Here is a 15,686-nt window from a genome sequence, read left to right on the forward strand (position 1 = left end):
GACTTTAGTGATGTCATGCATAGTGGTGAGCATGACTGTAGTTCATATTTGAACCATCTTCAGAGAGAAAATGCTTCTTATCTGACGATTATTTGATTTGCAAAGTTTCAAGTACCCAGTAATTAAAATAGTTTGTTTCCCAGTGGAAAACAAAAAAGGCCCATAAAAGTGGAAAGGAGCAGAAAACATCTGATTTCGTTGGTATCACTGGAGGCAATCTAACTAGTGGATCACCCACAGATTAAAAGCAATGCAATCTGTTTGTGATGTGAGTGTGCCTGACCTTTTCGGGCTTCACCCTCTTACTGTGGTGAGGTAAACATCCTCTGCCTCTCTGATGTTTTAAGCTGCGCATGTGATCTGTTTGCTGTCTAGTTAACGGAGAGAGGGAGGACGATCGTGGAAAGGAGGGGTGGGGAGGAGGAAGAGGAGGAGGAGGAGGGGGGACTTCAGTGAAGAGTGTGTAATAGGACACCCGCTCTCTCTGTCTTTTCGTTCTCCTCCCTCTCTCCTCTCCTCTCCTCTCTCCTGTGCTCTCTCAGTCAAGTCTGCTCTCTGAGCACTTAGATGGAATAGCAGCATTTTTCTTCTTTGGTGTTATTACAGGATACTAGAAACAGGCGAGAAATACGATCCTGCCTTCCGAAACTTGGACCAGCATCGGAGGAAGCTCCTGAGAGGTGAGTCACTGGCAAAGGTCTGATGTGTTCCTTTTTCTAAAGGTAGAAGGTTTACCTGCCTGTACTGCCTGTACCACACTGTACTTTTTATGCAGTGGAGTGGATCTCGCAGTGGATGCAGAGAGGAGGTGGTAGGCAGCAGGCTAACAGGTGCAGAGTCCCACCAGTGAGAATTAGTTTAAAAAAAAGCTGCAAGTAAACTCTATGACTTGGTGCTTCTCTGAGATCATGTGTGGTATTACATCAGACTTCTGTGTCATGCTTTATTTTCCACTCATGTGCTTGGTGAACAATTCCTTTTAAATACACTGTGGCTGGTTATTACGCTGCAGCCAGTAAAATGGAAAACATGACTTTATGAACATTTTTTAGTTCCTCGTTCATCTAAAAAGGCTTAAATCTTTGGTTTAAGTCTCCACCAGCATCTGTCTATAACTATATAGATTCTTTATTTAGAGCTTTAAAAAAAAGTTGTGGTCAGTCACAGGGTTTGAAATCAGAAGATTAATCTTAGTCAATGTGCTTGTGTGAAGTTTAAGAGTTGAAATATACACTTTTAGCTGTGCCTGCTGGTCATGTGTGCAGGGGAATGTGTGGCTGTAATAGAGCTGCTGACAACCGAATGACAGGGTGTGGTATGAACGCACACCGTCCTGCTAGGACAAAACTTCTTTATCATTGTGATTTTAATTTTTCCTGTATTGGTCAAAATGCCAAATTGATTCCAACCGGGAGGACTCGTCCCCACTCGTCTCATAGCTGATTTGGGTTCATGTGTTTAAAGCATTAATAGGAGCAGATGGGAGCGATAATCCATGCAGTTTTCCACTTTCATCAATATTAGTTTTTGAGCCTCCAAAATGGCAAAATGGAAAATTCATTAGGCTGCCAGCCAAGCAATGAGCACAATAAACACAATAATCGTTACACCTCACTGGAAATGTAACTATTCGCTCACTTCACTGACCTGCTTTGTGAGAAGACATTTAATTGGTGTTACAGAGATTTCCTGGCACACTGACGCCCTGGAATTTCTCGTCCGAAGAGCTCAGAGAAATTAATTGCAGAATTTATTATTTTTGTTCATGGCAACAAATAGGAAAACATCCTTTACTGTGAAACCCTTTCGTCGAGGGGAGCGTTACAGTGCTCCTTGAGTGTGAGGGAGAGTGAGCTCATTCATGTATTTAGTGTGGCATAGCAAAGTGTCGGAACACAACCGCTTGGGGATATCACAGTATGCGCATGAGACTCCCTTGAGGATGAGTTTAGCAGCTGTGAGACCAACATTTCTATACCAGAGCCTCTCCGTGGGGAGATCACCAACTCTCTGAAGGGAGCAGGGAGTGGTAGGTGTGGAAGCTTGGCAGCTCAAAAGGTCAGTCCACCTAAAAATATGGGGAAATGTAGTTCTCACTTAAAAAATTAGGGTTGTCTCTAAATTTTATTTTCAAGGATCTTGCTTTCTAAAATATCAACTGTAGTATGCTTTTTTTATGAAAGATGGCACATGGACAAGGTTTGGTACAAAATATTTTTGCACCATTTTTGCACCATCTGTATACTTATAAACATTCAAGTCATACCTAAAGGAAAACTTACCTAAAGCTGGAACGCTGTGAAAAATATTCAAGTTTGATATTTGACCTGATGAAGTCTAGAAGCTATAAATGAAAAAGACAGCATGCTGCAAAGTCTTGAGTCTTTAGACTTAAGTAATTTTACCAATGTTCTGCTTTTAGCACAAACTTAACTGTTTCATTTTATACTCGATATTCTAAGACTTGGAGGATTTGCAAAAACTGCTGTAATTGTATTATGACGAAGGTGGAAATCTCACTGTGCAATATTCCAGAATTGCAGCACATCGGACTTTATGTACAAACTGACCAGTTTTTTCAGGGACCAGATCTTTTGGGGACGGAAGCCAGAGCAGGGCAAGTTGTGTGAATGCCTGAGCTTGAAGGGGAGGGTGTGCGTGCATGTGTGAGGCTTTGTGGATGATGCAGCAGGAGAAGGGCTGCAGTTACAGCAGCTGGGGCCGTCTGGTAATGCCCCGTGCTGGTTTATTTCTCTCAAGTGCAGCCAAAGACATCTCATCCCCCAGCAGTCCTCCATATGTTATCCTTATGCACCTGAACACCAGAATTCCACTTAAGCTGTATATCAGTCATGCTGCACTCCACCTCACACGCATATTTTAACCTATTTGTACACCACACCCCCAAACTGAAATTTTCATAGCGAACTTGCAGCTTTCTTATCTCTTGGCCATCAATTTTTTATTGCACATCCATAAGGCATGACATCAGAGATTTAGTCTGTGAAATTTTTATTTTGTTTTTTCATGTGAAAGGGTCATTTTTGTTTTATGTCTAGTGCGATGTGGTTTTGCACAGCACAGGTGGTGGAGCGGCCAAATGAGTGGTTAAAAACAGCCCGGCCGTTCTCCAGCAGCGGAGTGTTTCATTGCAGGAGTTAGCGCCTCACAGGCAGTACAGTACCTGCCTCTATCAATAATTGAGCTGCTCTTGTCCCGTTATGGAAAAGGAATGAGAAGAGGCTGTGGCGAGAGTTTCTCCAGCAGCTCTTTTGTGCAGATTTCACTCATCCATATTTAAGAGCCGTACATTTGCGAGGATAAAGCAATGATGGGATTTAACTGACATGTTGTTGTTTTTTATCTCTTTCTTTACTCAGTGTTGTTTGTTCAGTGCTTCTCTCTGTAACTCAGCATTTCTAGATCAGTGAAACTGATGCATTAGCTGTTGAAACTAGCAGTGTGCTGTATGCTGTAGGGTGTTGTCATCATTTAAAAAAAAAAATCACATTTCAAATCTTGATCCCACTGGGTGGTACCAATTAACCAGTCTTCATATGTCATATATAGTCACTGTAATTGGGCTGCATTAAGCTGAAGATTAAGAGCCATTAAATTGACTACATTCAATTTAATGGCTTCACTGGTTGTCACAAAGTTTGATGCTGCACTGCTATGTAACCTATACGTCAAATCAGTTCCATTTTGAAATTTACTGCTTGAAATAAGCCATCAACTAACTCTCTGTTGTGCATAAACCCATAATGCATACCGAATCTCAGATAGATAAAGCTATAAATCATTTCAAGGCCTCAGCTACTTGTATGTTTGCTGGTTAATGAGCCAAATGTCTCTGTCAGGAATTAATGAATGCCAAACCAGAGCTAAAACAAGACTATTAGATTTGTAATCTCTTGTAAACCTCCAGCAACATTTTGGTAACATTGCTAAACTCCCATTCACCAAAATCATACAAATAATCATGCAACACATTCATAAGTGCTTTCTAACATTCACAAACACACTTGTACTCCAATTAATGCATCAGGGGCAACTTAAGGTTCAGTATCTTGTCCAAGAATACTTCAGCACACCGACTGGAGGAATCAGTGATCAAGCCACTGACCAACTAGCTTTACCACTGGAGCAACAGTCATCCACAGCTACTGTATTGATGAACATGTCCACCAGTGGTTTCAGTCAATTTCTTAAGTAGTACTAACTTTCTAGTAACCTTCTAGCAACAATTTTTCCATGTGTTGCAAAAAAGCCAAATGATTTACATTTTCTATGGATAGCTATTAAGAATTTTCCTGGTCCTTGCATGGTGGTTTCCACTTCCACAAAGTTTGCCGAAAGTGCACATAGTTTTGTAAATCTTTATTGCATATGACCTTGTGGATAACTTGCTAACCTTTAACTTGCTACATCAAAGGTTAATTGAAATGTTCTTCAGAAGCCTCCCCCCAGTTACCACAATGAAAAGTGTTTTATTCCTAATGATTATATGTGAATATGCACTATGATTGACCTGGTAAATCCTACTTAAAATAGTATGTGAAGAAAATGCTAACTCTATATTGAACCAGGACATCATTTGAGACATATCTTAGGTATTTTTGTGGTACATAAGCCATTTTTGTTACAATACCTGTGGTGGCACATGAATGTCGTTAACCTGAAGAAGTATGAGGAAACGTGTTCTCAGAATTCACTATTTTCTCTCCAAAACCTCTCTCCAGCAGCAGTGGTGACTGGCTTTGGTTCCTGAGTGGTGCAGTTATGGGCAGGCCGGAGGGGTTGGCCAGGCCACCTCTGGTGTCAGCCATGGCGTTTTCCTTCCTGGCTCTCTCTTTCCTCTGCACCGGGGTCTCCAGCCTCCCGCAGCCTCTGCCAAGAGTCTTCCTTTCCTTTGAAGGTAAGAAAAAAATACTCATCAACTTAATTGTAATGATTATCTTCTGGTGTGATGAAGCTAAACTGATGCTAAGTCTGTACATTATAACAGAGTGGAATAGGACTCACCTGGGATCTTTAGCAACTATGCTAGAGGATTTATTTAGTTGTTTATTCTTGTTTGATGGATCAGAGTTTGAAACCTTTTCTTCTATATAATCCAATATGCCCCAGGCCTTAAATTTCCATCTGTGGACAGTCCTTGTCTATCCATTGTCTTCCTGTGTGTCTACCAAAGGGAGGAGGTGGCACCGCCTGTCAGAGCTACCCTGTATCTGTTCCTAGTTAAACTTTAATCATACCACTCTGTGCTGTGGGCATGTGGGCATTGTTGCTGCCTCTGGTTTTGATTCTCCTGTTTTATTCATTTATTTCTCTGGACACAGATTATTTTGGGGATTCTTGAATTCTCTTTTGGTTGGATGGGGAGGTTTGATTTTTGTGCATGTGTCTGTCTGCATGTTTGCGTGTATCCATGGAAGGGATAGTGGATCACTCATACCACCCCTGAGCTAGTGGTGCCGTAACCTTTTTGCAATAGAGGGATAGTGTGCAGGAGCCGAAGGATACGTTTGATCACCTTTCAGTACCTCTCGATGTGGATTAGGCAGCACAGAGCAGCTGAGGCTGTCCATCAGCAAGGTTTCTGCACTCAGATAGTGACTGCAGCCTCGCAGTGTAAGTCTAAAGCAGGTGTAGTTTTATTTTGTTCCCTTTTTCTAGATTTTTCCCAGTTTTGGCCCAGAAACACACTCTTCAAAGTTCAATTTCCTCCTCTTTCATTCTCATTTCTTCTTCTCTATTTCTTTCCCTTTTATGGTTTCATGTTTTTTCCTTTTGCTTATTGCTTCATTCCAAATAAATGAACCAGTCTGTGGTCCAGATCCAGACTGTCTCTGCTCTGCAACCTCTGAGTTGTTAAATGTGACTGCCATCTTTAAGAAAAAAAAGCCCAAACTAATGACAGCAAAAAAGCTGACATCGCTATCGTTCGTATCTTTGGTCACATTATTTATTCAACTCTTTTCTCGTTATTGTTTCCAAACAGCCACCTAAAAAGGTCTTAGGTGGCCATGCTGAAAATCAGTCTGCCTTGAATGATTGAGTCTCTTTCTACGTGTGGATTAGATTAGATTTGTTTTGCTTAGTGAAAGAGTTTTTCACTACAGGGAGGACCATAAATGGAGAGTTTCAAGCACGCTATCTGAAGCACATTAATTCCTAAACCAGCTCAGGACTTGATCTTTGATGAGTGCTTATCTGTATAATATTCACATGTGATGCAATTGGACACCTGTGTTCATGGCCTAATCGAGTCCTGAAGGGTCATTAAAGCTGGGCTCACATAGCATTTTTTTTTACCATTTTTCTGTGGGTGCTCCTCTAATATGCTGCCATATTTTGTCTGTAACAGCTTCCAAGCTATGTTTTCCCCTGCTATAACTGCCTTATATCCTTGTGTTACCTAGTTCCAAGCAAAAAAACTCTTTTTGCTTTTGCCATCCTTGCTCTGTAGTATTTTCTATTAGCAAGCAACCATCTGTTTCCTGCTTACACTGGCACAAGTATGCCCTGTGTGTCATTTATGTTAGCGTAAATGAACCAGAGTAGATCAGTCGCAGTCTCCCAACAATATGTGAAAAAGCTGTGCTAAAAAGTGTCCAGTGTCCTACTTTTACCTTTAGTCTCTGTGTATCGCTGCTCTTTACAAATATGCCTGGAATTGGGGGACATTCTCTGCAGTACTCAAGTGCTTGAGCAGTTGTGACACTGACTTTACAAAGAGCAGCCCTGTCTGAGACAATGCACTTAATATAGGTTCACTGGGAGTGCAGAGGACCAAGGTGTTTGCCAGTAATACATTAAAAATAGGATTTTGATCCAAAGAATAACAACATGGAAGGTTTTGGTCAAAAGCAGTCATCTCAGAGTGTCAGTAAGAGTAAGTCAAGTAACAGTAACACCAAGTCAAAAGTAAACAGCTGTGTTTTTGACTCAGAAAGCATTTTGAACTCTTGGTTGCTGGAAGAAAGTTTGGCATGGCTGAACACCAGATGCAAGGAGGGTCTTACAGAGAGCAAGGTGGAGGCTCATTTTTTACAAAAACACGGGGGAGGAACAAGTCAGGCAGTATGTGCTCAGTCCAAAGCAGCCAGAAAGATAAATGAAGAGTCATGGAAGATGTATAGGAGACTGGTGTCCCAGCGGGGAGGACAGCACAGGTGTTTTGGCACCTGCTGGGTGTTTAAAAGGTCAGTCATTCAGTCTGGATTCTTCTGCTCCCAGATGTGAGGACCAGTTAATTACTGTGAGCTGGAGCAAACTAAACAAAAAAAATAAACCAGTGGCTAAACTGCACATAGATCATTTCACAACACTTGAATATCCCTTTCCCTTTTCCTCCTCGTGTCACTGCTGAAATCCAATCCGGGGGTAAGGCAGGTTTGTGGGACTCCCGGTGTAGCCTCACGTCCTGCAGAGAAGTTGCTGTCTCCAACATTCCTCTCTCCCGCTCTCCTTTTGCTCTTGCACTCTTCAAGCGAATGCAGCCAGACCGCAATTAAAAACGCATAATAAACAGTGAAAAATGCAGCTAACCCAAATAATAAACTCTCAAGTGGTGCTTTTCTATTCCGTGCCGCGGATAATAAACAGAGGCCTCCTTTGCTTATAGCAAAACTATTTAGGGATACCAAGTGTGATAAAAGATAATTGCTATACTCCCCTTCAGTTGCTTTAAGTATCTATTGTTCTCTCAACATTTATTTTGGCCTGCTTTATGCTATGTTTGATGCATGTGCTGTTTCAGAATCAGGCTGAAATGCTGAGAGACTACAGATTTCGAGGAGAAACTTAATTGCTCTCAGACAAAGAAATCCTCCAACTTTCAGATCAATGTCTGCAGTGTTGTTACTATAGATTTGGTCTCATCGGAACAAAGTTAAAATTGATTTTCGTTTCCAATCCATGACATTAAGTTCTAAGACCTTTTCAAGAAGCCAAGCCTCGGTGCCTTGAGGCCGCAGCTGCAGTAATGCTTGATACTGGGAGGTAAAAGTGCCCTTTCAACAAGCCACAAAGTTAAATATGCACCTTCACCACATTAACCCTGGACAGTGAGAAGTGAAAACTGCGTAGTTTATATAAAGTGCTTTTCTACTCTACCAGAGCGCTCAAACAACCTATTCTCAACCTTTTTTCAATCAAGCACTTTTTTATGCTTAAGTGCTTTCTGTCTAACATTCAGATACATTCATTAAAGAGCAATTTGGAATTGGAGTTAGTACCTTGTCCAAGGATATTAGGCACGAAGCCAGTGATCTACCTCCTGAGGTACTCCCACCCTATAATTAAAATCCATTCATTTACTAAAACTGAATGCTGAGCAAGATCAAACTTTAGCCATATCTTTAAGCTTTAATACATTTTTAATGCCCCATACATAAAGTGAGCATCGTGATCATTCAGCAGCACAGACACCAGACATGGTTTTATGGAGGAAATTGCCTATAAAGCTACAGAGATGTTCTGTACCAGCCTAAAACATGTTAATTTCTGCTGTAAATCTGGGCTCGTTAGCATGGATGTCTACTGGGAACGACACACTTTTAGAGTCAGCCTCAAGTGGCCGCAAGAGCAACTGTTTTTGTCCGCTTCAATTTTTCAACCCCTGAGGCTGCTGCGTGGTTGAGCCAAACCAAATCAACATAGGTTTGCTGTGGGTATCTCACAAAATACTACTACTACACTAAAATACTCCTGTGATTCAAAACGTGGTTTAAATATTGGGTGGTGCACTGTAAATAGGTTTCTGCATACTTGTGGGAGACATTATTATGCTGTATAAACTTTGAAACTGTAAGATGTGTTATTTAAAATAAGCTACTATTCAGTAATGTGCCGCTTACTTGTTCTGCTACTGTATCAGAGGTTGGCCTAACTGGTGCCAAATGTCTTTCCGGCTCATTTATCTCCCTGGTAGGCAGATGGGGCAGCGGTCTGTGTTTACGATCGGGATCATTTACCCTCATCAACAGTCTCCCGCTGTTCTGGAAAACTTCCATATTCAATACAGTATTAACTTACAAGTCTATACGTTTGGAATGTCAAGCCATGAAGCAATGTTTATTTGAAAGTGAATGGGCCATATGCTTTTGTGTTAAATGTAGATTTTGGTGCACACATGTTTGAGAGCCTGGCTGAGACCAAGGGCAGATTGATTAAAATGATGTCTGCAGTTAAATCGCACTGGTATGAGCCACACGTGCCACGGCCTGAACCAGAACCAGGCACAGAGATCAGGAAGCAGGCGTCGACGTGCGGATACGCTCCCTTTCATGAGTCATTTCTGCATCCCCTCACCCCCCATTTGTTCATACAGATATAGTGCTGTTCATGCTGTCTGTTGAGGATGTTTACATGGTGTGAGTGAGCGTGTGCATGTCAGTAAACCTAACAGAGTGAGTGAGTGTGTGCTAATGTTAAGTGCCTGATTGTGCATTCTTTGACTTGATTGCATTTAAGTAGCAAACTTTTCAATGAGTCATTGTTAAAGCTATGTGCTTTTCCAGCTTTCTGAACCGCATGCAGCTATGAGACACAGTCTCCAAGCCTTTTAGCTATACCTCAAAACCAAGGCTTTTTCTTGCTTGACCCAGATGATATTACTGTACATTAACCTCTCATGTGATGTTTTAAATATGAACTTTTTTCGCCTGAGATTTAACCACTCTTGATAAACCTTTTATAAGATTTTTACCTGTTAAGTGAGCATCATGATCATTCAGCAGCACAGACACCAGACACGGACTGAATAATGGCGTGCATTTTCTCTTGGGGTCAACAAAAGATCAAAGGGTCAAAGGGCAACGCTGACAAGTAGCCAGAAGCAGAACAGGATGTATTTGACTGCGACATCGCGCCAACATGCCTCCGCTTTCCTGCCTCTGCTTCACATTTCACCTGCACGTTAGCGTCTTCATTTTTTGGAGTAATGAAGAAAAATCAGTGATGCTCTGTTGTTGCGAGGAATTCATGACAGGCCAAAGCATGAGTCTGTCAGAACACAGAGAGGTACGGTACAAATAGCTATAGGTCAGTGGTGCATATATGAATACCAGCATATGTGTGGCATATTTCTTAAGGGTGTATGTATGCATTCTCACACAAACCCACACGCGTGTCATTAGATCTCTATGAAATTGCCTGAGTGACATTTTCTTCAGGGGTATTCGGGAATGTGGTGAGCTCCAGCTTGAGGCTGACAGCCCGTGAGATGTTTGACAGCTCCTCTGTCAGCTGGCCTTTCTCTGCCTTCCTCCGCCTGTTTTTAGCCGTTTCCAAGTCTGACCTTGCACACCCTGTTGAATGTTTTATTATTGCCCCTCTGGAACATGTTGAAAGGTAATCAATGGCCATCAATACGAACAAAGACAGAGTCTCTTTAGGGAGAGCCAAGGTCTATGAAAAATTCTTTAGTCAAAGATTGGCATTAACACAAAGCAGTAATCCGATTTTATGAAAGGATTATGCTTGTTTGCTTCCATCACTTGTTCAGGTATGTAGTATAGTGTAAGCTCGCCTTATTGAATTGGACAATGGCTACATTCATATGCTGAAATAAGGTTTAAGATGCATTATTTTTACTTTACTGGAAACCCCTAAACAGTCATTTTTTTAAGTCAGCACAACAGAACCAACCCAGTTGCTTCATTCCCTCAATGATTTCTTCTGATAAGTGTTTATGCATCAAAACAAATCATTTAGTACTCATCCGGTTCTAAAATTATTTAAATGCACACAAATTTAAATGAGCAACAGCACAGGACATATTGCAGCATGTCATTATATATTTCACAAAAATTAAGCCAACATACAGAAGCAGGGTTTGCGAGCATTTGTTTATGCACATCTTTCTTAACATCCTGCCACAGCATTTCAATCAGACTGAGTTCTGGACTGACTGGGCCATTGCTACACGATTTTCTTTTTTGGCCATTCTGTTGTATATTGGAGATTATGTACCAGAATTTCAGGAGCAGGACCACGCCTCCAAACACGGTCCTTCCGGCTGGAGCCATCGCCCGGGAGCCATCGCCCGGGAGCCATCGCCAGTCCCCTTCAAGGCCTTCCCCAAACCGCACCTCAATTCATGTCAAAGCATTCACTTTTACCTACTAAAACGCTGTCAAACCTAAAATGAGGACGTGGGCCCAGCTAGTGAATTTGCTGTTGTGCTTAGGTTCAATGTCCTGTTGCATGACCTGGTTTTGACTCAGTTTTAGCTGTTGGACTTATCACCTCACATTTGGCTCTAGAATACTTTGGTATTCTAACAAGCCCAAATAATTACTCCTTCACCACCGTACTTGATGGCTGGTCTGAGATGTTTGCTGCTGATCCTGTGTTTACGTTTTGCCTTATGTGATTCTGTCTATTCTTGCCAAATATCTCCTTTTTGGACTCATCTGTTAAAGTACGTTGTTCCAGAAATCTTGTGGTTTGTTCAGATACAGCTTTGCAAACCTAAGATGTGCTGCTATGTTATTTTTAGACAGAAGATGCTTTCACTTGGCAACCGTTCCAAAAAGATCATCATTGTTCAGTCATCTTCTAATTGTACTTTCATGAACGTTAACTTTTAACATACTAACTGTTGAGTCTGAGATGTAGCTCTTGGGTTTCTTGCAGTTTCTCTGAGCATTATACAAACTCAGGTTAGGATGACCTCAGTGGGACTTCCTCTTCTCGGAAGACTGTAAACCATTTTGAATGTTTTCTACTTGTGAAGAATGATTGGCTGCAAACTGCTTAGAGATGGACTAGTAAACTTTTCTACCTGGACAGGCATAAGCAATTGCTTCTGCGGATCTTCTTCTTCCTTAGTTGTATTTAAATTATTTTAGAACTTGCTAAGGACCAGATGACTTTTTATGCCCTGGTGTATAATATAATTTCAATCTTGAATGTGGCTGAAGATGGTTTTCCTATATGCCTTGTAAAAACAACAGCTCTAAAAATCCTCTGACCCATATCTCCTGCAGGCCTCCCCTCCCTCTGAGACTCTCTACAAGATCCTTCCTGACAGTAAAAGCTCAGAGATTTACTGTCCACTAGAAGTAACTAGGGACTCCTGATGTGGGCAGGTGAGAGGTCACAGGCTAAAAGTCATGGCGACTGCATGAGTTGATTCTGTGTGAAGGATCGACTGTTGGTTACATCTGAGGACGCTGCATAAATGCTAATTGAGGCACTGGGATTGCAAGCTAGCTGGCTTGCAGGGCGGATGATGGACAGTTTATCAGCTCAAGTTTCGTCTCTTCGAAATACTAGCTGTCACCTTAACAGGTCAACCACGCACCAGCAGTTGACATCACTCTACACAAACACACGCAGAAAGCCAAGGGAGAAAAATACGCTGCGATCTCGCATGTCATGTTTAGATATGGTGTCTGCTTTTGGACGCCAGCGTGAGAGAAGGCATATATTTCAACTCACGCACTCTGTTCAGCCATGTGATTCACATTAAAAATGTCTGGATGTAGATAACTGATGACAGACAACAATCAGGAAATTAATGACACACAGCAGATATAATTCCAATAGGGCTTTTGTCCATGACCAGCAGTTGCAGTACAGTAAGGCTGAGAGTGCTGTTCACATGCTGAGTGCAGCTTTCCTGGGAATTTGGAGTATATCAGTTACACAGACAATCGGACGACTCTGTCAGCCAGCACACGATGTCCTGGGTGGTCTTCTTGTACTAGATCGACACTTTAACTTCCCTTCTGCCATATGTATATGCCACCAGCCATTACTGTATATCAGCGGGTAAATCCCCAAGGAAAATGGATGGCTGAATGTTCCAGCACCAGCCATTTTTTATTTCTAAACAGGCTTGGCAGTTGCCGGGATAAAGTCTTTTGCAGACCCAGTCAGCACAGTGTTAGGTGAGTGCAGCCATCCAGAAGTGAGCCCAAGAGCTCTTTGCATTGTTCCGACTAAGAGCAATGGCATTTGGCACCAGGTTTGAAGTCAGGCCTCTATGATGAAACCCACTCCTTCTTCTTGTGAGGAGAGATGAATGAAAAGGGGGCGGTATAAGCCCCTGCTTCAATATTTATCAAGATGAGTGATTGGGGTCCTCCCACCAGCTACCCCTGACAACCACAGAACGGGTTCTGCTTTAACTAAATGGAAAGCAAGCCTCATTAGCATGGAGTTAATATATTCACACTGGCCTTTCAGGTAAAAAGCCAATTGATGAGGGCTGATTTGCATAAGAGAAACTAAGGTTGGTTTGTAATTGGCCCACCGTTCAACCCGTTCAACCTTGAAGTGTGTTTAATTAGGTGGATGGATGTTTTGGCTCATGTTCAGACATTAGCATTAATCAAAAAATTCAACTCTCTAAACACCTAGTCAGTTTGATTAAAGCTGATCTACAAAGACTAAGCTAACATCCTGACAGAATAATCCGATATTGTTCTCCCATGCTGATTTTACCACCTTGTCGTGTGGACATAAAAGTACCTGCCGATGGATTTTTACGACGTAACTCCCTTATCTGATGACTCAAACAAGTTACAGCCTTCCTTTTAAAATGAATCGTGACACCACGCTGTTTCTATTTCCTATCAAACTGGATGAAGATCCCTAAGGCTGCATGAAGCGACACCAGCTGAGTGAGTTGGCACCAGCTCCTAAAATCTGAAACCAGGCGGTCCAACATTACAAATGCCTCTCTCATAAACATCTCACATATTTTCCAGCCACTGTGAAGTTCTAATTTTTATGATGCCACATTACAACAGACCACTTCTTGTATTATTATCCGCAACCAGAACCATGGAAGCATTGTTTTCTTCTGGAGTCACTGCTTTAAAACTCGCATATCTGATATCTCACGCACTTTTGGGGGGCAATTGTATCGGAAAGTCTTGTGGATTTAAAACCTGAGAGAAGATTCATGGTGGCTGTTACATTTCCTCTCCTGGATATGTAATGACAACAGAAGAAAAAAAATGAATTGTGCAGCACAACTTCCTCTTCTGGGTTTTGATTGCTGCTATACAACCAACAGGGACACAATGGCAGGTCACTTCATTTTACACACACTTTCTTTCTATTTCTTCTACGTTTTTCACCAGTCACAGAAAAAGGGATGTTCATTTCGTTACCCTGTGGGATACCTATCTGGGTTATTGCACTGGACCCTGTGCCCATGAACAATCACAGCTTAGAAGAGGCTGAATTAACTGCCACACTGATCACAGCTTGTAGTTGTTTCAGATAACCTTCAAAGAAAAGGGGTGGGGGAGTCTTCTGGCAAGAAACAAAGTTCTCCTTTTTTTTTTTGAACCTCCAAAAATATGAGCCATATTCTTTATGGAGTTTCAAAATAAAATGGAGACCTTTGTTTTAGTCCACTAACTCTCTAAAGGTGATGCAAAATCAAATTCTCTTTTAAACAGATAAAGTTAAGCAGTAAAATTAAGTTAATGTAGGTTTTTTTTCTTTTAATTGTAATGCATTAAACCTCATCTATCAATACATGAAGAGTATTTTCTGCTTATATGATGACCAGGAAGTAATCTGTTGTTTAATATTGGAGGACTACTGGGGTTTCTCAACTGAACAAAAGCCTTTTGTTGGGTCTTCTTCTGCTAGGCCACTTCATGAAAAAAAGAGATGTCACAGAGATAGTCTCAGCTTTCCCGGCACTAGTTTTCCTTTTCCGCTAACCCCACTGTCCATCCGACCGATCAGGATGAATTCTATTAAAATTGGTCTTCCATCTAGGCCATAGGGCACTATGAGTCAAAGCTCAAAGTCATAGCCAGGACACAGGGGGCTGGTGTTACATCCATGGGGAAGTGCATAACCCACCTGCCTACATACATAATAGAAAACCCACCAGCTGTCAGTATTTCCAGACCCAGTTCCTCTGTCTTTGTTTGCTGGTGTCATCATTGCAGATTAAGAGGAAAAGAAAAAAAACAAGAACAAAAAAAAAGATAAAGCCATTTCATCATCCCCATTAATTCAGCTTTTTTTAATTTCTTATCATTAAAAGCGTGGTTCACGCCCTTAGCCCTTTTCAAGAAATATTTAAAAATGCAGCTCCCCAATCCTTCCAATGTATTCTGTCTTTCGTGCATAAACCAGTTAGAAAATGTAAACCTTGAACCTCCAACAAGTGTCTCGGTCATGCTTCAGTAACTGTGTAAACAACCAGTCTTGACACTCTTGCCTCTCAGCATTTGTGTGATCTCAACAACTAAGAACGCCCATAAAACCACAACAAAAGAACCACATGTGATCCAGGGGATTTCGTCATCTTGGACATAGAAAACAATGCAGTTGTCCTCCAACTTCTGTTTTCTGTTTTGATTAAAACAAGAAGAGTCGTGTTGTCAAAAAAAAAAAAAGAACTTGATATAATGCCTCAGTGGACTGAAGGGGTCCTTGGGAGGTCTACGGATGCCTTGTACACAGGTTATGAGCTGGTGCTAATTCTGTAAACACTGGGTCCCAATGAATGTACTAAATGACTCTGGAAATCCTTGACTGTTCAGAGCAGCCCTCTCTCCCTGACAGAGCAGGTGCACCATCTGGCAATTTGAACTTTAAATGCTGGTCCACAACGCTGCAGCACTGCAGGCGTGACTCGTGTGTTTATATGAGATTGAAAGCAGAGCACAGAGAAGATACTGGATCCAAAGGTATGC

General features: G+C 41.6%; 1 protein-coding gene across 4 annotated transcripts in view; it reads left to right on the forward strand.

Annotated features, from left to right (window-relative positions):
• The first annotated feature begins 490 nt into the window (after positions 1 to 490).
• sema3c (sema domain, immunoglobulin domain (Ig), short basic domain, secreted, (semaphorin) 3C) overlaps positions 491 to 15,686 on the forward strand; it is a 47,891-nt gene continuing 32,695 nt past the window's right edge. The window contains exons 1-2 of one of the 4 annotated variants that reach the window (XM_004548387.4): positions 491 to 680; positions 4,743 to 4,918. In XM_004548387.4, the coding sequence (XP_004548444.2) occupies positions 4,783 to 4,918 (136 nt within the window). In that variant the 5' untranslated portion in view covers positions 491 to 680; positions 4,743 to 4,782. Of the gene's footprint in view, positions 681 to 1,924; positions 2,059 to 4,742; positions 4,919 to 15,686 lie in introns of those variants that run through there. The other 3 variants (XM_024805811.2, XM_024805813.2, XM_024805812.2) reach the window with 3 other exon arrangements.

This window comes from Maylandia zebra, linkage group LG17 (genome assembly GCF_041146795.1).
Source record: "Maylandia zebra isolate NMK-2024a linkage group LG17, Mzebra_GT3a, whole genome shotgun sequence".
NCBI lineage: Eukaryota > Metazoa > Chordata > Actinopteri > Cichliformes > Cichlidae > Maylandia > Maylandia zebra.